Genomic DNA, 22,718 nt, shown 5'->3' with positions numbered 1-22,718 from the left:
GCGAACTTCAGCAGCACTTTTGATGTGAACCAGCAGCCAAGTAGGTTGAGTTTAAAAAGGTTCCTGCAAGGAGTTGTGGGTACCTCGTATTTTGATGACATCAAGTTTTGAGAAGCTTATAATAATAAAAAAAACACTCATAAAGGGATGTGGGGGAGAAACACATTTTGAAACTGAATAATTGCACTGAGAAAAGCACAACAAATGCAGTGTGCCACAGCAGCTTCAGCACAGAGCACACTGGAGAGCTGGCTTGCAAAGCATCGACCTAACAGCAAATTAGCAATACAGCACAATTGTTTTCAGTCCTCACTGAAAGCCAACCTGAGTTAATCTCACTTTAATGACACAGGAAATGGAAATTCCCTTAATAAAATAAGTTATGAATATTTATGACTCTATTTTTTTTTACCTGAAAATTGAATAATTCAATTAATTCTACTATTAATTATTGAATACAAAATTAATATACTGCAAAATCTCAACTTATCTTCAGGAGCCCCCGGCAATGTCGGATAAAAATGGCTGTCGGAGATGGGACGTAATTGTGCTGTATGTGTTTGTGCGTGGAGCTGCAGAGCACAGAGCCCAATGGAGGACTTGGTGGCCTCACTTGCAAGAAGGAAAGCACTCATAGGTGAGAGGAGCTCTGCTGCTCCCCGCCAGATGCTGCCAACGGAGCGAAACCTTCCTGTGCTGCTGTGATGAAGCAGGTCCTGACAGCTTCGTGATTTATTAGGTCAGAATTTATCAGCAGGAAACGCTGTGCGGCCCCACTGTCCTTGTCTATTAAATGAAAAGCAAGGCTTGTTTTCCTTAAGCCGGGAGAGGGAAATAAAAATGCTAAAAATAACCCAGTAGGTAGCATAAGTAAGACTAAATTACTGCAAATAGATACTGACAGCGTATGCAAATCGCTATTGATTTGTATGGGTGTGCTGCAACTGAACTTTCTTTTCGTTCCCGAAATATTAATCATTGACAAGTCTCACTGCCTAAAAACAGCACTCAGTTCCTTTCAGGGCTGAAAATCCGCATCTGGGAATTTCCCCAACCTCTTCACATCTCAGTACAAATGAGGGCTCATCGCAGTGTCAGCTTCTGGAAGCTGGCTTCCCAAGCAGCACCCATCTCCCAGGCTTTGCAGCAGCTCGGAGCAACTTCTGTGCTCCTGACATTTGTTTTTTGGAGCTCTGGAGCCCACCCTGTCCGTGTGCATGGCTGAAACATCCCAGCTCCGTCCCCAGCTGAAAACTGACCTCACGGCTTCGGCTCAGCGCCTCACCTGCAAATACAGGCAGAACCACACTGGATATTGCCAACACTTCTGACATACACTCCACGCAAAACAAAGACAGGTAATTAGAGAAGGTGCTGGGAAGCAAATTAGCAAAGTAAATCCATAGAACAGAACTTTCTGGACGAAGAGCGTCAGCTTTGTCATTGAAATTCCAATGTAAATAATGATTAAATTCTACTTGATATATAAATGTCAAGTAATTTTTGTTAAATGATTTGCATTTAAACTTGGAAATGTCAGAGATTGCAGTATTGCTGCATTAGCAAAAAAAGCTTCGCCAATTTGCGCTGATGACTGGAATACCCGCTGTGGATTATCTGGCAAATTATCAACTAACCAAACACCATCACAAGGAAACATCAAGGTCTGTGCATAGGGAGAGACTTGGTAATTTATGTTGATAAACTGGAAAGCTTGAAAGACAGTTTTAATAATATTCCAGCATATTTATTAGCATGTTTCATCAACTCGAGTCGTCTAACGAGAAGTTTCATAAAAAAGCCATTTTGGACACCGTTAAAAGTTTTCTTACAGCTCCCTTAATGTCATCACAGCGGCCACAGCACAGCCGTATCTGACTGCACCGTGCTGTCAGCACTGAAGCTTCTCAGTGAGACAGACCAGGATGTCCAGGCATTGCAGGCGCACACCTACGGCTGCAATAAACTCTCCCCTCTTCTCCCACCGTATGCATTAAGTTCAGCAATCAGACATTGCAGAACTCGCTGCCTGCCAGGCCACGCCGCACTGAGCCACCAGTGACAGATCCTCTGCTAGAGGTTCAACCCGGCTGCAATTAAACCCAATATCCAACATTCACGGATCTTGCTCTTCAATATCCAAATTCCAGGATACACAACCAAGCGTGAGATTGCAATTATCCACATTTACAAGGAGCCCTAAGTACCAGGTTACACTTTTAAAACCAAGGCCGGATGGTGGTTTTGCAGAGGCAGATACCCAATGTTTTTGTGCACGGAAGGGTAAGTAGGCAAACAGTTCCCAGCCCTCCTCCCACCAATCCTGGCCAAGGGGAGCCCACAGCACGTCCCCAAAACGCATCGGCCCGCTGCTCCCTGTGCACGCAGAGCACAGACGCCAACCTGATCCTGAAGCAGCTCCTTGGGTCAGCTGGAGCAAGTCTTCTAGTAGTGGTCCCTCAAATCACACCATGTATCATTTTATTAAGAAGCTCTATAAGTGTCAGTGGTACAATTCATTTTTATTAAATTTCTGAAAGGAAATTAGAAGCACCCACAGCAGCAAACAGAGAATGGGGAACGTTCCAGTTCAGTGCAGGATCGATGTCATTAATTCTTTAATACCAAGAGCTCTGATTGCATGATCTCAGCATTTAACTGCTCCAATTAATTATAATAATAAAAGAAATTAAAAAAAAAAAAATCAAAACTAACTCAACAATTTGAGAAGGTCCATGAACAGCCATCACAACTCTGTGTCTCCTGGGACGTTATTTCTTTCAAGTGTAAACACACAGGTATTGTAATATTAATAGGAAAGTATTTCCATGCATTGCCTTTAGCAAATCTAATTCTTAAAGTCATGAACACTACTACAAACACAATGATAATCTCCTCTCTTGAATGGTGCCATGTGCACCCCAACTTCTTAATGTGTTTTCCAGCCAATTAATGGGCTCATGTGGAAAAAGGTCAGCAAGAAATTATTCGGCCTCATTTCTGAAACTCGGATTACCAGCCAGGTCAGAAAATAACCTTTTCTAATACCATCATATTAGCTGATGTATTGCAGCCAAGAAGTGGAGTGAAACAAAGCATTTATGCACACCAAAGACACAGACACAAAAAACAACAAAGACAAAAAGAAAGAGATGAACCTCATTGCTGTCATCAGCAGAAAAGGTCAATTTACTGCATTTCCTGGCCCTTCAACCAGAACAGAGAACCATTAAGGAAACAATAGGGGTTTCCAATTTGGAAGGTGGATTTGGAATGGGGGGTAGAAAAAAAAAAAAAAAGTGTAATTTTAATGTGTTACTGATAAGTAACAAAACTTCGTGAGTCTTAATGCAGCAAGAAATAGCAGAAAAACATCTGCAGTCTAAACTTAACATACCAGACCCCATGGGATGGGAGAAGTTAAACATTTATGGCAGTGAGAAGAATACATGACATTTACTGAATAATAAACTGCAAACATGTCTGTTAATTTGGCTTTTTGGGATCTCCTCACCATCAAACACTTAACCCCAACAAGAAAAACACCAAAATGCAAACAATCCCAGAGAATGCATTTTAAACAGGCAAAGCACAAGGGAAGGCTTTGTGCTTTTTTATTTATTTAAAGTTTGAGGCTGCAGGGAGAACTGCCGAGATAAATAGCCTGCAACCTCACTGCGAGCCTGCAAAACCCGCTCATCTGAGGGATACAATTAAATGTTCAACAATCAAGTTAAAACTTTAACCTGTCAAGATTGCAGCTGTTCTATTTTTAATCAATCTGATTTCATTCAATAAAACGCTCATTAAGTCAATTAATGAGACTTTGGTGTCACAAGCCATCAAGCATGACTGGGAGTTTTCACTTTGTGGCCAACGGATTGATTAGCAAGTCAAGTAGTCAGTGGAAATCAGTCAATGTACATTTCACAGGCGGAATTATTAGCAATGTTACCTTGTTTTAGGGGAAGTTGTTAGCCATTCTTCATGCTTTTCAAACGTTATTAAATAAGCTGCAATTTCCTGAAAAGAAACGCAGAAAAAGAAAGTTATTGGCGTGGCTGTCCTGGAAAAGTGAGAGCTTTGTAACACAGAACCCTTCTGAACGTCTTCAACAAGCGCAGTCCCAGCTCTGCCTGCGACTCAAAGCAAGCCTTCACACTTGCGGGTGCCTTTTACCATGAAAGTTCCCACAGCTTACAATACAAACAATGCATTTCTGTCTGTGAACTGGGATGTTGGACAACTGCTGCAGAACACACATTACTGCAGTTAAAAGCGCGTCTATTTCCTTTTTCCCCACTCTGCTTCGGCCGCACCGCCCCACGAGCACAGAGCCGGAGCCTCGCGCACATCTGTGCACCACGGCCAGTCTGCAAGAGCAGCAAGGAAGGGCACGGCCGAGAGCTGCAGCAGGCAGGGCGGGCAGCGCCAGAGCTGGGGCCCGGCCTGGAGAAGGGAAGGCAAACACGGACACTTGAAGCTAAATTAAATATTTATAAATAGAACAACATCACTGCAGAGAGAATTGCTGAATTATTAATTGTTGCCATAAAAAGCCGGTGGGTGACATCCGCATCAGTGGCTGCTCCCGCCCGCACGGCCCACGGCTCCAACAGAGCCCAGCTGATGGGGGGCAGCCCTACAGGCCCCAAGCAGCGAGCTGTGGGTGCAGCGGGAGCAGCGTGGTGCAGCTCGGCTGTGCAACGCCAATGCGAGGACTGCACTGCCGGCCACGGAAGGATTTTCTTGTTTAAATGAGAGTTCTGTGTCAGGGTTTTATCTGTGTAGCACCAAATCTAAAAAAACCCGCAGTGCTCTCCAACCAGCTGGCCCAAGCATCTGCTGGAGCCACACAACGCAATTATATTACTCCCAAACGAGACGTAAAAATATCTTGTTTCCAATACTCTTGGTTTTAAGACTCATCCATAATGTCCTCCGGGTGTTTCAGCGGTGCCAGATCTCCGCGCTCTGTGCTTTATTAGAGCTGTGTGAATGTCATATTAATGACTCCTAACCAACATGTTTACACTGCAAATAAATCCTCCCAGAACCCCCCGCACCACAAACCAGCACGCGTCTGCCTTCCCAAACACACCAACCTGCCGCCAACAGCCTCAGAAAGGCGCGGTGAGGTTGGGCTGTTTTGCACCAGCTTTGCATTGCGGGATCCCACGCTGCGGCCTCAAAGACCCCGCGGCAGCACAGCACCCGAAGGCAGAGGCTGCAGAGATGCGGCGGAGTTCGCAGCACCTGATGAGTGAGACGGAGCACCTCGCTGGCGCAGCCCCACGGCCGCCCTTGGCAGATGGTCTGTATAAGCAGGCATTTGAAGAAACAAATTCCCTTGAATGCGGAGATGAGGATGAGGCTGATTCACCCTCAACATCCTGCAAAAATAGGCAGGTTCCGAGCACTTCAAATTAGCAAAGGATTGTGCCTATTCTTACATTCGTTTACCGTGAGGAGAATGAAAGAACTAGCAGCTCCCATGGCAAACCAAACCTGCACCGTGGCACTGTCAGCACCGAAAAGCAAAGCATTTTGGGCTCACAAATCAAGGTCTCAACCAAGGGCTGATCTCCTTCCTCTTCCCAGCTGGCCTGAGCGCCGCATGCTTGAGATCTTCATCCCCAAACTGTCAGGGAAGAAAAGAACTGCAGCAACAAAACGTTGCTATTTAGAGACAGAAAAATTGTTTTCCCTCACCTCCACTCTGCTGACCTGGACTCGCTCAGCACATTTCAGCAGACAAAAGAATAAGTAGATTTAAAGTCTCCGTTATCATCCCACTCGGACAAACGGAAGCGTCAGAAATAAAGAATGGTCACATAACTGTGTGTGCGGGAGGCGCTCAGGCAGCTCCTGCTTTTGTAAGTGGGCTTTTCTTTCTCCAGGTAGCCACAAAGAGCACAAGAAAAGCGTGGTGGTGCATCTGAAGGCAAAAAGCACTTCCTTAAAACACCGGAGGTCACCCAGCTCAGCAGGCAGGGCACCGCAGGCAGCACTGCAGGGCCGTTTCATTAAACGCACCATCGGTGCATTTTCCTTCTCTGAAACTGCAACCTGTGTCTGCCCAACAGCAGCAGAAACAGCAGCCCTGCAGCAGCTCAGCCTCACTGCCCAGAGCTGGCCTGCAACTTCCTACCAGCTGCAATCTGTGTGTGTGCAGTGAATGCAGAGCAATCGGTGCCGCAGGCACACGAGTGACCAACAGAAACACACGTGCATGTACGTGCTGGGTGCTGCTCAGGGAGGCGTCCCGGGAGCTCCTGTCCCTAACTCTGGTAATATGGAAAACAAGGGCTCCAACCAGGCCCAGAGCTAGATGTTCAGACGATTCAAAATGCATAATTCAATTCTTCTAACAGGATAAAAGCGGGATTCACATCAGCCAGGATAGGAGTTCCCAGAGGCTTTCTGCTTAATGATACATTACAGCCTGATTTCCCCTCCTCCAGAGGAAATACCTTGGATAACAAGGAAAACCGAGCTCACAGAGGCAGTATGAATTAACACGTACAGCAAGAAGGCAGAACGCCCTCCATGTGCTCCTCATAGGCAGAACAAGGAGTCACGCAATGGGGCAGCAGGATGGGATGCGCACAGAGCACAGCACAGCCCAGCAGTATGGCCAGCAGCCCTGCACACACCTTGGGGCTCAGCACAGCACCTCCCCCTGCCCCATCTGCTGCAGAATGCGCCTCCAACCCCACTCCCCACTGCCACAGCTGCAAAGGGATCCAGGATACACAAAGTCAAAGCACTTCATTTCAGGAGTGCTCCTGCTAAAATGGCTGCAAGTTATCCCAGTCAAACAACTCCACAAGACGCGGAGCAGAAACAAGCAGAAATTCCTATTTACAGTTTGACACCTATGTGCCAACTTCTGTCACTACATAAGCAACAAGAATCTGGGAAAATAATCTCTTGTCTACCACCTCACATTGTAGCAGAACCGCAAGAAACAGATGACTCAGTGATGCTCAGTGATACTTGGAGCGAACACTTGGGAAAAAATAGGCAGACAAAAAAGAAAAGCTTTCAGCAGAAGGCATGAAGTGAGCAGGGCTGGTTTCCCCCAGCAATGTTGGCAGAAGGCTCAGGGACTGCTGGGTGCCCCACAGCACGGGGAGTGCTGGGATGGAGCAGGGCAGGGGAGCGAGCCTGGAAGAACAGACGGGTGCAGGGAACTGCTGCGCACGTGGAGGGAGACGTGCAGCTGTGCAGGCCATGGGACAGATGCTGAAGGAGTGCCTGGTTCAGAAGAAGCACTGTTCAGAAGAAGCACTGTTCAGCCTCACATCGTGACCCCTCCAATAGTAAAGACTGAAATTTATTTTGCCAAGCCAACAGCAGCACTGGCAGCTTGGGAGCTGCAGAGCAACCCTTGATGCAGTCGCGTTACCAGTGAAATAAATTAATGCTAGAAGAGATAAGCAGACAAAGGGAATATCTGTACCTGCAGCGATGAGGCGCACCAGCTAACCCAGCGCAGCAGAACGAGCGATGCAGAGCCGACCTTTCAGAAAGGAACACGTGCAGCAATGGAAGCCCAACAGAGCAAGCAGGGGATCTGCTTGCAGGACCTCATCCCACAGCAGCAGCAGATGGAGCCAGCCAACCTGCTCCCCCTCTCCCAGTGCCAGACTGTGGCTGCACCTCACCCCAGACCAAACCTAAACCTGCTCTGGGTTTGCTCCTCTAGCATTCATACAGGCACCACAGCCATTCCCATTTCAATGTCCCTCTTACTCGCACATGGACTGAGGGTGCCCTTAATCTCACAGCTGATCAGAACCTGTTTTTGGCAATCACTGCAGCTTTTCATATGAGAAATTTGAAAAAGAAACCAGTTTTCCAATTCCGGATAGAGGGAAGGGTACACCTGCTCAGACTTTCCTCATACACAGATTAGGAAAAACATCTGAAAAGCCAAGCAGGAAGTGGTCAGACGTGGAATTTCACCAGCAGCATGAAGATGGTTGCTGGAAATTGTGGTTGTCAGTGCTTGGCTTTGCAGGGCCAGTAATGAAGATTCAGTATTCATCAGCTCTGTTCACGCACCACTTTATGACACCAACAGCATTTTTCCTTTAGAAAAGGGGGAAGAAATAGATTTATCACTACGAGACACAAAGTCATTAAATAATTAAAAACAAAACTATATGCACAATAAAAGCTCTCTGAGTAAAAAAAAAATCCCTGCATTTTAATGTGTGTTAATTCCCCTAATGATTCACTCTATATGTCTTACAGGGTCAAATCAATGTCTTCACAAAAAATTCAATTAAATCCCATTCATCCTATCTTCCAGGCGAGCCATTGTTTGCACTTGTATCCTATCAAACCACCTCTCAGTCGCTTCTCACCCAAGATTACAAACAAAAGGCAGCGTGTCAGCAGCAAGGTCAGAAGACAAAGACCCAGGCTTTGAAAACCCAACTCTGTCCTCATCTGTGTTGTTTAATTATCAGGAGAGAGAAGCCAAAAGGACGCCATGGACACGGCCATTCCCTTTTCCCCACACCCATCTCTCCCCCAGTCCTGCAATTTACTGTCAGTGCTGTGTGAACGCATCGGGGAGCTGCAAGCTGCCCTCTCTAGCCTCGCCACAGCAGACCTGTGCAGGAGTCCCACTCTTAAGCCCGGTGGAACCTGAGCAATGCAGTTAACTGATCCCGCTGCGGCAGCACCAGAACAGTGCTCTCCAACCACAGTACGTGACTGCAGCTTCTCAGCCGCTTCAATATTTTAACAGCGCAGACAACAGCACAGAGCTGCAGCAGAGCCGACCCTCCTCCTGCACAGCGCTCCTCACCTCACGCTGGGCGCCGTGTGGACAAACGCCGTTCCTTCCCGCAAAGCTCCGCCTGTCTGGCAGTGCCACTGGTTTTATCCTCAGCACCCGCAGCCGCGCTGACAGACCAACAGCTGGACGTCCAGTGTGCTGCAGAGCAGCCACCGCTCCGCTTAACAAGGCTGAGAAAGTTAGAGGAGTGAAAGCATTTTCCGTGCTCCCTGAAGCTGTGCTCCAGTTCTCAGCTTCCTCAGGGCTGGTCATGGCACCAAACAAAGAATAATGACTAGCTCCACAGGAGCTGTTGTCAGCATTTAGCCTCATGCCACAGATTAATTAGAAACCAAGCACGCGTGCCTGCGATCCTGGGTTGCAAAGCACCATCTTACCCTCCAGAACACCTTGCTGGAGAAGGACAGGAGCTGGACGCCCGGCAGGCAGCCCTCACCACAGAGCATCACATGGCAGCCATGCTCCCAGCATGCAGCCCTGCACAGGACATCAGCACTGAGCGAGGAAGGCGCCGGCGGGCAGGGATCCAACACTGACTGCCTCCAGAGGAGCCCAGTACTCATCATGCTTGCAGGAAAACTGCAGACTTTATTCTGCTCTAAGCTGAAAAACTTGCAGCAAAACAAAGACATTGTTTGGAAAAAAAAATAAATTAAAAAAGAGCTAATAAAAGCTCTGAGATCTGCAATGAACATCCCGCCTGGCAGAAGGCAATCTCAGCCTGAAGGAGATGCATGCAGGCAATAATCCCTTACAGCCAAACCCAAAGTACTGCGTGCAGGCACTCCTTGGCTTGAGCTAATTGTACTTGATGCACTCAGTCCAGCCTCCACTTGTCCAAGGCACAGCTCGACATCTCCCCCCACCCCCGTTTTTTTCTTTGCGTCTTCAAATGCATCAGAGATTCCCACCTGACCTCTGCAAAGTGAAAAAAGAAACCTGGAACCAATCTGCAATTCCCAGTGATTGTGCCAGTCACCTTAGGCTACCTATATTGTCTCTAAGTAATAAATGAGTAGTTTAAAAACAATGCCTAAATTTCAAGTTATTAACTGGCATGAATTACGCACATCTGAATTAATAAACTTGAAAAATATGCATGTTTTAAGAGAAAGCATGAGAGCTCGTATGCATCCCTGAATTTATACCACAGAGCTAATAAAATTGAGATCTCTTAAGCAAGCACATTTATCCTCTTAGGAAATCTCCACGTCCTCACTGATACAGAGGCAAATTCCAGCTCACAGATCCTTTATTGTCCTTCCACTCTGAAATAAAAATACAAATTTGTGATGATTATGGAGCATCTTCTCAGCTGGGATCAAGCAGTTCTCATTTCCTAGCAGCCTCCATCCTCCAATCCATTAATATTCTGAATATTACAAATAGAAGCAGATCTGAAAGCCACACGCAGCGAGCTCTCAGTATCTTGTTGAGATCAGTGGGACAGCAAATGCAATGTGACTGCATTCGTCCAGTTGTTCCACCTAAAGGAAGCATTAAGCATAGGGAGGAATGTCACTCAGTAAGCAGGAGAGGAACCAAAGCACAAGAAAAGCAAACCAAACTTTTCACTACAGTCCTGGGAAGCACAAGTGGGGTCGGTGCAGTTTGGCAGGTACCTACCAGCAACACCTTTCTGAACAAAATGCGTGGTTTCTTTCGCAGTTTGCGGGGTGTAAATATGTGGGTATCACTCAGTGACGTGGCACGGGCCGCCCCTACAGGCAAAGGAGAAAGAAACGTGCCGCGGCGCCACCGCCCTGCTGGGCTTCTATCGCTAGCACCTGAAAGCAAGCTCACACATCACCACATCACCTTTTCCACTGTGAATGAATTAAAGACAGAAATAAATTAAATCTTCATTTAAAATGTATTTTACTAGTTGAGTAAGGGCGCACCAACTGATGTTCTACCTGATGAGGTAGAGCTGAGTTTTATCACCACTGAAGCCATGGATCAGCCACAGTCACCGCTGCGAGGTGCGGAGCGAGGTGAGCGCTGCTGCCCTCCCTCTGCTGCAGCCCTGTGCGTCCACTCAGCTGCCTGTGCAGCAGGAAGGCATCCATCAGTGCAGGGCTGACGTCCTGCAGCAGCGCTGGGACAGCGGGGAAGGATGAAGCCATGCAGTGGAAACCGCGCTTGGGTTGGGAGATGCATGGATGCATGCCGTATTTCTTCCAGTTACAGAAGACAACGAGTGGCTGGATTTCAAACAGTAGGATGTTTTCATTAATAACAATGTCTTACTAACCATCTGTTAAAGGTCCATACTATTAATTTAACAAAAAAAAATTGAATAGATTACTCTTACAGTTTTCAATTAAAGTACATGATGTCTTCAAACTGCAACCTTAATTAGACATTATAAGATGACATTTAGAAATCCTGAGCTCTGATTAGCTGATAAAGTCATCTGACTGTGAAGAAGTTCCACAATAATGTCATGGCAGCAAGTACTCAATCTGCTGCCGGGATGAGAGCGCGTCAAGTCAGCAAGAGAGCGGCTGACTTTAACTCTTCAACACGCAGAAGAGTGAAACAGCTGGCAGCCCTGGAACAAAACCAGCCTCAAACACACACACATTTGAGATGGAAGGGCCATCTCCAATCTCCCCCGCAATGAAATGATAGGTTATCCTCAAGGAAAACTTACAGGGAGAAACAGGAACACGCAAAGAATGGTCCTTGTCCAACCCCATCCGAGCTGCAGTGGGTTCACACCAACACTTAAACCCTTCCAAAGGGCTTTCCTGGAAACGAAGAGCTTCACACACTCAGATGTATGTGCCCCATGTGCCCCAATTCCAGCACTTCCTGACCTGAGAAATTGCTGGAGATGTTTATTACCTGAGGAGAGCACTGATGGAGCCGTGCAGACGGCAGGGCTCAGCGCAGAGCTTAGCCAAGAGGACACGTATTTTCTTTGAGGTCAGCACAGTTGTACCTCTCCATGCTTAGCCCTGCCACTCCATCTTAAAGTGGCAAGCGGACAACTTAATGCTTTATTTTCAAGGCCAGACCTGGCACGAAGCAACTGGAATAAGATAAGAAGTAATTTCCACTCCAAACCATTAAGAGGAGGAGGAAGAAAAAATTAATCAGCCAAGTGAGTGATGGTTAAAGAGCCTCTGAGTTGAATGAGATCTGCCCAGCAACTTTACCTGCCAGGTGCACGTGCACACAAATAACAGCAAATGCACACAAACAGATCTTCATGACAGCACAAACAGCTCTGCACGAAGGCTGTGCTGGACTGCCTGCATCGGGCCTCAAGACAGTCAGCGCCCAACGGCGTGAAGATGGATTTTAGCCGCAGGTCCTAAGCTGAGGGACAGTCAGATCACAGAGTGGCATTCAATAGCAGTCTCCAGCAACTGGCAAACACCCCAGCCGTTACACAACGGAATCACCACTCCTGAAGTGACCTTGGCCTACCCTGCGGCGTGACAAGGCACGCGGTTCTCCTACTCCCATCCACAGCCCCCGAGCTCTGCCTGCTTTCCTGCCCCCTCCTCCCAGATTCTTTCCCCACTGAGGGTTTTTAGGCTGCTCTTAAGCACCTCCCAGTCAGTTCCTCGTGTTTTTATTGTCTTCTTCAATCAAGAGAGATAAATAGAGAATATTTAGCTCTTCTGGCTTTTTTTTCAGTACAACAGCAAAGTTAATTTAAGTTGGATGAGTAGTAACTGCAGTAATACTTCAGGCAGGATCCGTGTTATTAATTTAATCTTTTCCCTCCTTTATTCAGGTTTAAGTACCACATCATCAGTAAATGCACTAAGTTTAACGTTTTATATTCTGTCTAAATTGGAAGAATTCAAACTCACTTGATTTCCATTTTTTAATGGCAAGCACGAGCTCATTGCAGGTAAGGAAGTGCTTAAAGCTAAACCCCTATCAATGGAACAATCCAATAGCAGATATTAGAGGAGATCTATAGCGAGGGAAAACTGCAAAGCTATTTACATTAACTTCTGTCAATACAAACGGGCACATTCTCTGCTGAAAGGCAATTTCATCTGCAGAATCAAGGCACTGCTCTCATAATCCTCGAGCTTGCTATAGACTTTTCATTAACAGCAATAAATGTATAAGGCTATGCAGGCTCATGAAACGAAGGTTTATTTATGGGAAGCTGATACGGACCCACTTGTAAGAGCACTGAGGTGCAATTCCTCGATGCCTTCCCAGCTCTGAACCTACATGAGGTGGAATGGCAGCACCCCCAGCTCTGGCAAGGAGCCGTCAGCAAACCCTTCCGCCCCACGATTGGGCAAGGTTCATTAGAAGGGAACTATCAGTGGTAATTGTCCCTTTCTACATATCCTTCACTCCAATATCCTCTACCGTAATAACGTTCCACATTTCTGCAGAACTGTCTTTTCAGCATGTTTTTGCATTACGCCTAATTTTGTAAGAGTTTTTCAGCCCCACATAACGACACAGTTCAATGCAAAACCAGATATAAATCTGGCTTAAGAGACTCTCAACAGGAATTCATTTAAAACTGTAAATGTTAAAAGATTCTATGCGTGATTTATGGAGTTTTCTTATTTCAAACAGGGAATTAAAATCCTCCTTAAAAGATACATATTAAATCATGATAACAACAGTTGGAACGACAGCGTGGGTCAGGCGGCCAGGAGAGCTGGGAGCAGCAGTGCTGGTGCCTTTCCCTTCTGCACTGCGCCCCGATAGAGCAGAGCTGCCCTACACTGAGCTCAGCAGTGCTCCCCACCCTGAACCCAAATCTTAATTACTGCAAAATGTTATCTTGGATGCCGGCACCTATCTAAATAATGCAGTGAGTTTACCTTAAATGATTATTTAATGGTTTTATTCCTCTTGTATTGTTTACATAGAACACGCTTCCAGCTGTCTAAGGGGCTGTGAAAATACAGCATAAATGGCCCCATATCCTTGTGCAAACAGCACTCAAAAATAAATAAAATTTATCAAAGCTAGTCACTATTATTCTTGTAGTAATTTTTAATGTTTTGTGCCTGTGAACAGATAAAATCGTTGTGCTAAAGCCTCGAGTGCTGTGGTATTTACAGCACCAAAACCAAGCAAAGGGAGACCAACGGAGGAAAGCCATGGGGAGCTGTGCCAGAGCCTGGTGCTGCTCTATTTCAAGCAACAAAACCATCTAAATGGAAGGCAGACCTGCATTAAACACAGCAGTAAACAAGAGGAGAAACTTCACCAGATGAATGCTCTTCAAATATTTATGTAAATTAATTACTCATTACTTGCAGGCCACAGACCTCTCTCTTAGCAGAGATCAAGAGCTCCTTGCAATGCAGTGCTCGCAGACGTGAGAAGCCAAAGCAGAGCAGGGAGCAGATGCTCCGCGTCTGACCGCAGCCAACACCGCTGCGCCGGTACTGAAGGCCCTCCAGGTCACCTCCAAACACAGACCCGGAAATCCTTCAGCCACCTGCGGCAATAAGGCTCCCAAGTTCTATTTTCAGCACCCAAGCATCCCTCACAGGCAGCCCAGCAGAGTTTAAGGCCTTCTGCCGTCATTTTTCTTCATCACGCAGCTGCGTGCGTAAAATCAAACAGCAGCACGTATTTGTTCTCCTTCCCAAACATCCACCTAATTAATCCAAATAAATCTCTAAACGAAAACCAGAATGTCAATGGGATAAAAAAGACCTTTTGAAAGTGTTGATATTATCACCTAAAACATTATGAATGACCCTATTACAGAGCTAATTGAGAAGCACGCCTACCTCCCACAGGCAGCACGGAGCTGGGACTGTTTTTCTTTCTTTTATCCCCATCCAAGCGCAGCCCAGCGCCGCAGCCTCACAGCGATGGTCAGAAAAGCATTTCCCTGAAGGCCAGCAGGTGAGAAGTGCTCAGGTGTGGAGCAGGACTAAGGGCCCCAACCAGCAGCACATGTAAATGTGGCTCTCAGGGTAGGTTAGAAAAGTATGTGAAAATAAGACTAAAGCGTAGAGAAAAATTAAATGGAAGTGAAAGTATGAGCAGGCAACTATTGATTTCCAAGCCACTGAAGAGTACTGCTAATATCTCACCTTCTTTTTGCTTTTCCTTTAGAGACTCAATAGTCTGAGAATGTTTTCAGGCTGCTACATTGATTGCTTATACTTAAATAACACGCGTGTATGAACATTGATCCTCACAGCAACATCTGAATTAATACTGGTGATATTACCAGGAATCCCAGGTCGGGTATTTGGCACAACTCCTGCTCAGAGCGGTGCTGTGCTGGCACAGCTGCCCAGGGAGGTGGATCACCACCCTGAGGTGCCCATCACAGAGATGTGGCATTTGGACACGTGGTCGGTGGGCACAGTGAGATGGGTTGGGGATCTTAGGGGGCTTTTCCAACCTCAATGAGTCCGTGATGCTAAGCTGCAGCCTTGGGGAAAGGCTCTGCTGCCTTCCCCTTTCTGCCACCTGCTTGAGCTCATGGCAGTTTTCATGTGCCTGTTCCTCCAAGTGCTCACTTGTGCTCCTGAGCTCCTCTCTGCTGCCTTCTGTATTTCTGATAAACTGGTAAACTGTACTGCAAATCCAAATGTTAGGCTCTCTTTCCTCCTTTTTAGCGCTCTCGGCTCATTAAGATTTTCCTCCTTCTTTTAACTGTTACTTACTTGAGGTTTAAAAATGAAGAGGAAAAAAAAAAAAAAAAAAAAAGAAAGAAAAATGAGTATTAGAACCTGGCTGCAATTTCCAATTCCTAACTAGTGCTGCTGGGCTGTGCCTTTCAAGTCCTGCATGTACATGCCAGATCTAATCTAGTAAATCAGTGGGTTCTTAGCAGTAATGGGAATGATAGGTCAAGTTTCTAGAAACAGCTAACAAACGCTGATTAATGTACAGGATCAGCTCCTGTGCAACTCATTACGCTCACAGCTGCAATGAAACTGTCCTCCCTTCACAGCTTTGTGCAGCGCATAAAAGTGAAAATATTTCTGGACTACATAAGTAGCAGGCCATGAATATTAAACAAGCAGTATTATTAATCCTGTGCCATTAGTCTCGGGCAGTCACAGCAGAGCTGACCCCCAAGGCAGAGCCACTGCTGCCATCTATTTCTCATCAGGAACTCACCCACCACCCGAAGTATCTGCTATTTTAGAATGGACAGTAAACAGTAAAACCCAGAGCAGCACCAGGGAACTGCGGATCCTCTGCACTCCCAGAGTTGTGAGGTTCATTCCTCACTGAGGAGAGAGCAGCCAGGCCGGAGGAACGGGCAGATCAGCAGCGTGGGCAGCGCTGTGCTCTGCTCACACCTCCGTCCTTGCAGCTCCCTGCTCAGCTCCCCCACCTTTAACCTTCAAGCTCGCAGTTTTTGAAAAAGCTTTTTAAAAGCAACCCTGAGACCTGTCTGACTCCAACGTGAAGCCTCAATCCTGGCTCCAGAAATCAAATGATGTGTTTTCAGCAAACCCAGAATTGCCCATTACAGAAACAGAACGTTTTTATGGTACTATTGACTTCAGCACGCTGTCAGGGCAAATCTGCAGCGCGGACGAAAACAACCCTCCCTCTTCTGAGGCGCTCCAAATCCAGCCACACAGAGGATACTCATCCAACCGCATGCTTTGTGCTGACAGTAATGTGTTAATTTCATAAATTATTGAAGTCAGGTACCATTTCTTAAATTCTGTTCAACAAAGAGGAGGAGACGTATCTGGGCTGCTGCACAAGGACAGGGTGGTGGCCAGGGTCCCCAGGCTCCCCCCGTCTGCTCCAGCTGTCAGCGTGTGGCTGTCTGGGTCAGGTGTGACATCCAGCAGACCCGGGAGCTTCCCAGCTCCACCTGTAATTTAGTCCTCCACCGACATCCTGCATTGCTCGGTATCTACCAACAACCTTTAAAGGAAAGCAGCCGTGAGAAGCTGAAATTTAAATGTGACAGAAAGCATTTGCAAGTCAGGATCAGACAGGCTGGAAAACAGCTGAGAGACCTAAACAAACTAGGTGAGTGATCAGCATGATAGCAACAAAGTAGTTGCTGGGAAAAGAAAGCCAAGAAATGTGCATTGGCAGATGCATTATGCATGGAGCCTGCCAGGCTCAGAGCTGGGGGCATCACCTCCAGGTGATGGAGCTCCTCGGTACACACAGCACAACGAGAGTGAGGGAGGATGAGTCAGGGTGGGACAAAGCAGCAGAAGCCTGCAGAGCCAGCGGGCTCCATCCCTGCAGCAGCACCCAGCTGCCCAGCGAGCAGTGATAACTTTCAGAAGGTGATGTGTGCCCAGAGCCAGCTGTCAGCACAGAACGCTTTCATCACCACATAATCATTTTGAAGGCAGATATTTCTTTTACTCCTTGGGACAACTGATTTCACTATATGGTTTCCAGAATGGGACTCACTTACAGAGAAGAGAGAATTTAATGAATAATCATGCACTTAAGGAAAACCAACTGAAAATCCTGCATTAATTGGACATAACCGAGAGTCCAGCCCCACCACTGTTTTGATTATTAACTGCAATTTATGGGCCCACACAAATTAGCAGCTATCTCCTCCTGCAGTGACCTGCTGAGCACTAATTGCTCGGTCACCTACTGCCCGCTAATGTTTTCCCCTGCTTTTATGGGAAAACGTCAAGGTTTACCTCATTTTCCTTTCCTGTGGTGTTAGCTGCCTTACCTGGCCCCAATTTACCTCGTAATCACTCTGAAGAAATGCTGGCTCAGGGCTCCCAGCCCTCCAGGACGCAGTGCGTGCTCAGCATGCACCAGCACAGCGCCGACACGAGCCTGGAGCAGCTGCCGAGGGCTGCACTGCACCGCACTGCACCGCGCTCGGAGGCACTCTGAGAACAGCGCCAGGGTGAGAGGCAAACAAGACGGATTTCCACCGGGTGATGAAAAAAGACGGGCATTCCCTGTGGAACACTGGAGTTATGGGAGAATGAGAACACGGCTTTGTCCTTCACGGCTAAAGGTCAGATGCTCGGTTAATGGAAATCAGCACGAGGCCTGCAATGCAGCAGAGCTGTGTGGGTCAGCAGAAGATGAGGATCTGGGCCCCGTAGGGCCTTAAAGGAAATGGGACTGCAGGTGCAGAGGTGCTGCCCACAGCCTTCGGGGCTGCACAGGCCCCGTGCTCTGTCACTGTCACACGGCGGGCAGAGGCAGGCACTGCTCTGCACTCCTCTCTTCCATCACAATCTAAAACCACAGCACTCCAACAACAAAACTCCCCTCTGCTCTCCTGCACAGGCTTTACCCGAGTCCTGTGTGCGGAAGGACAAGCGTGTTCTCAGCTCAAGACTCCCCAGGCTGGGCTCTGGGCTCCTGGCTCTTCCCGATCTGCGCGTAATCGCAGCCAGAAGCCCTGCAGGTCCCTTTGAAACAGAGCAGCTCTCAAACCGTTCCGTGCTGTCGCGCTGCGCTGCCAGGAGAAGCCTCTGGCACGCAGAGATCTGCTCATGTGCACCTTAACAGCCTTTGGTTAAAAACAGCCCATGCTCAGGGGTGTGGGGAGCTCCACAGAGCAGGGAGGGCGGCTCCCAGAGCCCCGATCCCAACCCTGCACTGGGACGTGGTCTGAGGGCGCCGCCGCCATGCTGTGCCCACACCCAGCGGCAGCCGCCGCGCTCGGGGCCCTCAGCTCTGCCCTCCCACTCCAGAGCTGCATTCCATCACTTACCGTATGCAAATTATGTTAAATATTTCATTCATTAAATGGCTCATTTTATTACTGAATTGTACCTTAAGCCACTCAGAAATTTAATTCTTCTTGCACTTACTCAGTAATGTGAAATAACCAACTTAAATGAATATTTTACAGTTTGTGCTAGACAGAACATTTATTAAAAATTCTTTCCCTTTCAGAGTTATTCTTTTAAGTGGGCTTCAATGCATTATGCAATTTAAGTCATCAGGAGGGAATTTTTTTTTTTTTTTTAAAACTTCTTTTCACCTCCATTCTGGAGGAGCCCAACGACCCACAGAGCACAGAAAGCAGAATTCTGAAGCTGTTTTAGTGTTCCTGTGACTGCAGACAGCTTTGCTGTTCAAAGTGACACAGCTCCTGCTGCAGCCCATAACGTGCCACCAGTCCTCTGGGAATTTAATAAAAGTAACGTGAAGTGACAGAGCGCTCGTGTCTGAGCATTGCCCCCTCCTGCGCACGCTATTATCACCCGTACGTAAGCAAGACATGTTCCTAAAGGGGAAAAAAGGTGTAATTACAGGGGAGGCTCTGGTTATTTCCAGCTTTACCGAAAGATAACACAGCAGCGTCCTCACTGGTTATGACAAGGTCATTACTGCCTCTAACCGAGAGAACGCGCTCCGGCTGACTCATGGGGACAAACCAGCAGCTCCCAGCCCTGAGGGCCGTAATGCAGATCTCTGCCTGGATGGCAGCTCTGGCAGACACCGAAGGCCCTGGCTGGTGACCCTGGGGCAGAGCAGCCCCAGCACAGAGAGCCTGACAGCCTCACGATGAGCAACGGCACAGCCAACACCCCTCATGCATGAGCTCCCATAACTCTTGTCTGGGAAAAACCTTTCAGTTTCCAATGGAAATATGCAAAACAGACTCCACACTGTAAATCTTCCTTTTCGGCTCTAAGGAGATAAGTAGGACCTATTAACCTTCCATGTTATTTTCAACTTCATTATTTGAGCTGACATGACAAGAGAGAGCGGTGATGGCTCTTTTTGGCAGAGTGCATGTAAATCGCTTTCTCAAAGGAAATTACTTCTCCAGGCTGAACGTTATTAATCTAAATTCTCCCTTAGTCAAACCGTTGCCCATAATAAATATGGAGCAGACTGCGATACCCATCTCTGAGGGCATCCCGTCCCAATGGCACAGCTCAGTACCTCCCCTGCACACCACAAAGGGCACCACGTGCCATGGAGCTCCTGGGGGTCCCAGCACCGAGTTCTGCCTTGGGGAGCCGTGCCCCCACAGCCTCCTGGAGCCACCTGATACCAACCGCACACCCAGAGCTTTGCTGAGAACCAGCATATTGCCAATGGATTCCCATTGAAGACACTGAACATCTACGCCTGATCCCTTCTGCCAGAGTATGGCCAAGCTGCAGGTGCTGTGCTGCAGCCTGCACGTGACCTACACACGGCTTCACTGTGCTTCCATGTTACCTGCAGACATTTTGCTATAGGCAGGCCTGCACCATCCTGCTGAAAGCATTCCCATCCAAGTGACACTCATGGCATGCTGTTTTTCCTCCATCCTAACATCAGGCTCCATCAAGCAGAGGCTGAGGAACGCTGCTGTTTCTCTTGGGCTATTCTGGGCTAACTGCACAGCCTCCAGAACCCCCTCTGAGAGCCACAGATCACTACACGAGCTCCCATCCACATCCTTTCTCCAAAGAACCACCACTGCGCCCTGCCAGGCGTGCAACACAGCACAGCAATGGCAGGAGCCAGGAGGAGAGCTCAGGGCCACGTGGTCCCTCTCCAGCCAACGGAGGGCAGCCAACGAAGGAGGCTGTGGGCACCTCTTCCCCTCCTTCACATGGGGCATCACCAGCACAGCCCTTCCCCCCAGCAGAGGGGAACTCGAAGCAGGAGGATTTAATCCTCCGCAGCCGAGGTGAGGGCAGATTAAGCTTTGGCACATGCAGAGGTAGAGAGAGTGTTGGGAGCATTATAAATCCACCGGTACAGAAAGCCCTTTTTCCTCATTTGTTAGTCAGCGAAGTGTGAAAATGTTAATGAAGGAAGCTATAATCTATGAGAATTTCACTATTAAAATTTAGTTCACGTCTGACGGCTCCTGCTTACGCACAGCCCATTGTACATCAATCCTCGCACCGCGCTGCTAATAATAGCCGTAATTGCCTTACTCTGTCTAGCCACCTTCACCCGGCAAGGCTTGGATTTGCTGGAACCCTCATCGTAGAAATTATTTTCATTCTATCAGCTTGAAGCTTTATTGCACATATTCCTAAAAGAAAATAAACACGGGGAGATCTTAAGCGCAGAGCTTCTCCCCTTCTGTGGGTGCTCAATGAGCGGAGCGACGATGGCGAGGGACACGGATGGGCTCACAGTGTGGGGTCATGGTGTGCCCATGGGTGCCCACAGAGGTCCCATGGGGAGCTGCAGCTGAGCACTGAGCTCAGAGGGATGCGCTCATGGAAATACCTTTAGCTCTCACATGATTTCTGCTCACAGATCCCGTATTTCTTTCAGGTCACACACCAGGCTCTGACTGTACGCGCCCCGATATGGGGGTGCATGGACACACAGACCCATAGGAACAGCTTTCCTCTATCACTCAGTGCCACAGACCTTCACAGCTGTGGGCATTCCACAAAGGAGGAGAGCAGCAGTGGACTCATCCAACGTGCCGTGGAAATTAAGCCATACAGGTAATTGAAAGACAAGTAATTTTCCTAAGACTTGAGCATTTCACAAAAGATTCCTTCAGCGCTCTTTCAGCCACCAAACATCCCAAACCAGCTATCAGCTGCCTGGAAGGGACCGGCGTATTTATTAGAGCTAATCACAGTGAAGTTGCAGCTCATCAGGATGCACACGCAGGCACATTCCCCTCTTGGCTCTTTGCAGCACAGAAATTTGTTCTTAGGGACTGATTTTCAGAGCAGAACGCGGATCAACCCCCCTTCTCTGAGCTCCTGGCCTCCCCCTGCAGGTCCGGGAGCCGCTCGGTGCGATGGAGCGCCTGGCGCAGGAGCTGCTGCTCCCGGAGCCGGGACACGGCCCTGCACCCACCTGATACCCGCTGGCTCTGCCTCCAGCTCAGCACTCACCTGCAGATTCACAAAAGCTCCCCAGAGCTTCCCTGGAGCGCTTTGCCATCCTTTTTTTTCCTGTCTGTGCTGCTTTGCATTACACTTTTTCCAAGGAAGACCGATAACTTTGGAGGTGTCACCGATAACAAATGCGTTCTGCTCGGGCCATAAGCGCCGGGCACAAAGAGCGCGCAGGCAGGAGCTGCTGAGCAATGCCTGCTGCGGGACGAGGATGCAATCCTCATGCAATCTGCAGTCAAAGCAGAAATGTATCATTGTAGTAAATGGGAGAGAAACAGCACAGCAATCTGTCAGCAGCAGCCCCAGACGAAGATGCGCATCTCTCTTCTGGCAAAGGAGTGAGAGAAGAGAACGTGCGATAAAACAAAGGCACGCTCTCCAAAGATTACTTCCACTGCCACAGCCCTGTGATTTTTAATTCTCCTCTAATTTCGGGACTGCAGCACTGATATAAAAATCCCTATAAGTGTTTTAGGGAGATGGTAATGGTCCTATACTAAAATAATTCAACCAACACTATAATTTTAGTACCACTATCAAAATGAAATAATGGCTGTTTACTATGTTACACCTTTCAAATGACCTTCATTTGAATACAAATTGTGGCTCGAAATTCTGAAAGCTGCTCCATTTCGGGAGGCAGCAAACCGAGGGGGTTCACCAGCGGTCGCCTCTCCCAGCGGATTCCTCACTGCAGCCACGCAGACCAAACGGTTTTTTCCTCTGAAGATACCCAGAGCCGCTCACAGAACCGGCACAGAGCTCCGAGGCGCCGGGGATCCCGGCTGAAGGGCACTGCGTGGGGCTGCCAGCAGCAAGCCGTGCTTTTCAATTACCCACAGAGCGAAATTACTGAGTCACCGCGCTCACGGGCGCTCCCGATAGCACAGCTCCTCCAGAAACCCCTTGAAAAAGGAAAATTCTTCTGCAGGTTTTGTAACATTCTGTTGTCATTCCTAATTAAAGTCGCATTCAGAGCCGGCAGAGGAGGGCACACACCGCACCGTCATTACCTTTCCTAGCTGGAGTGCTACAGAGGGAAAATTTCCACGCACCAAAAAGACGGAGAGCATCTGTAAATACTCCCACCACGACACCCACAGTAATTACTCACAGGGAGAAACATCACAGCTGTGCCCCCG

At 47.9% G+C, this 22,718-nt stretch overlaps 1 protein-coding gene across 2 annotated transcripts in view; it reads right to left on the bottom strand.

Moving 5' to 3' along the window:
- Positions 1-22,718, bottom strand: part of CAMTA1 (calmodulin binding transcription activator 1) — a gene marked incomplete at both ends in the record, with an annotated part of 208,992 nt that overhangs the window by 155,919 nt on the left and 30,355 nt on the right. For both annotated transcript variants that reach the window (XM_079545499.1, XM_079545500.1), the window contains one exon: positions 3,956-4,023. In XM_079545499.1, coding sequence (XP_079401625.1) covers positions 3,956-4,023 — 68 coding nt within the window. The remainder of the gene's footprint in view (positions 1-3,955; positions 4,024-22,718) is intronic.

This window comes from Tetrao urogallus (genome assembly GCF_951394365.1).
Source record: "Tetrao urogallus genome assembly, chromosome: 21".
NCBI lineage: Eukaryota > Metazoa > Chordata > Aves > Galliformes > Phasianidae > Tetrao > Tetrao urogallus.
The sequence above is the reverse complement of the archived record's forward strand: the minus strand, read 5'-3'. Positions and strand labels throughout refer to the sequence as shown.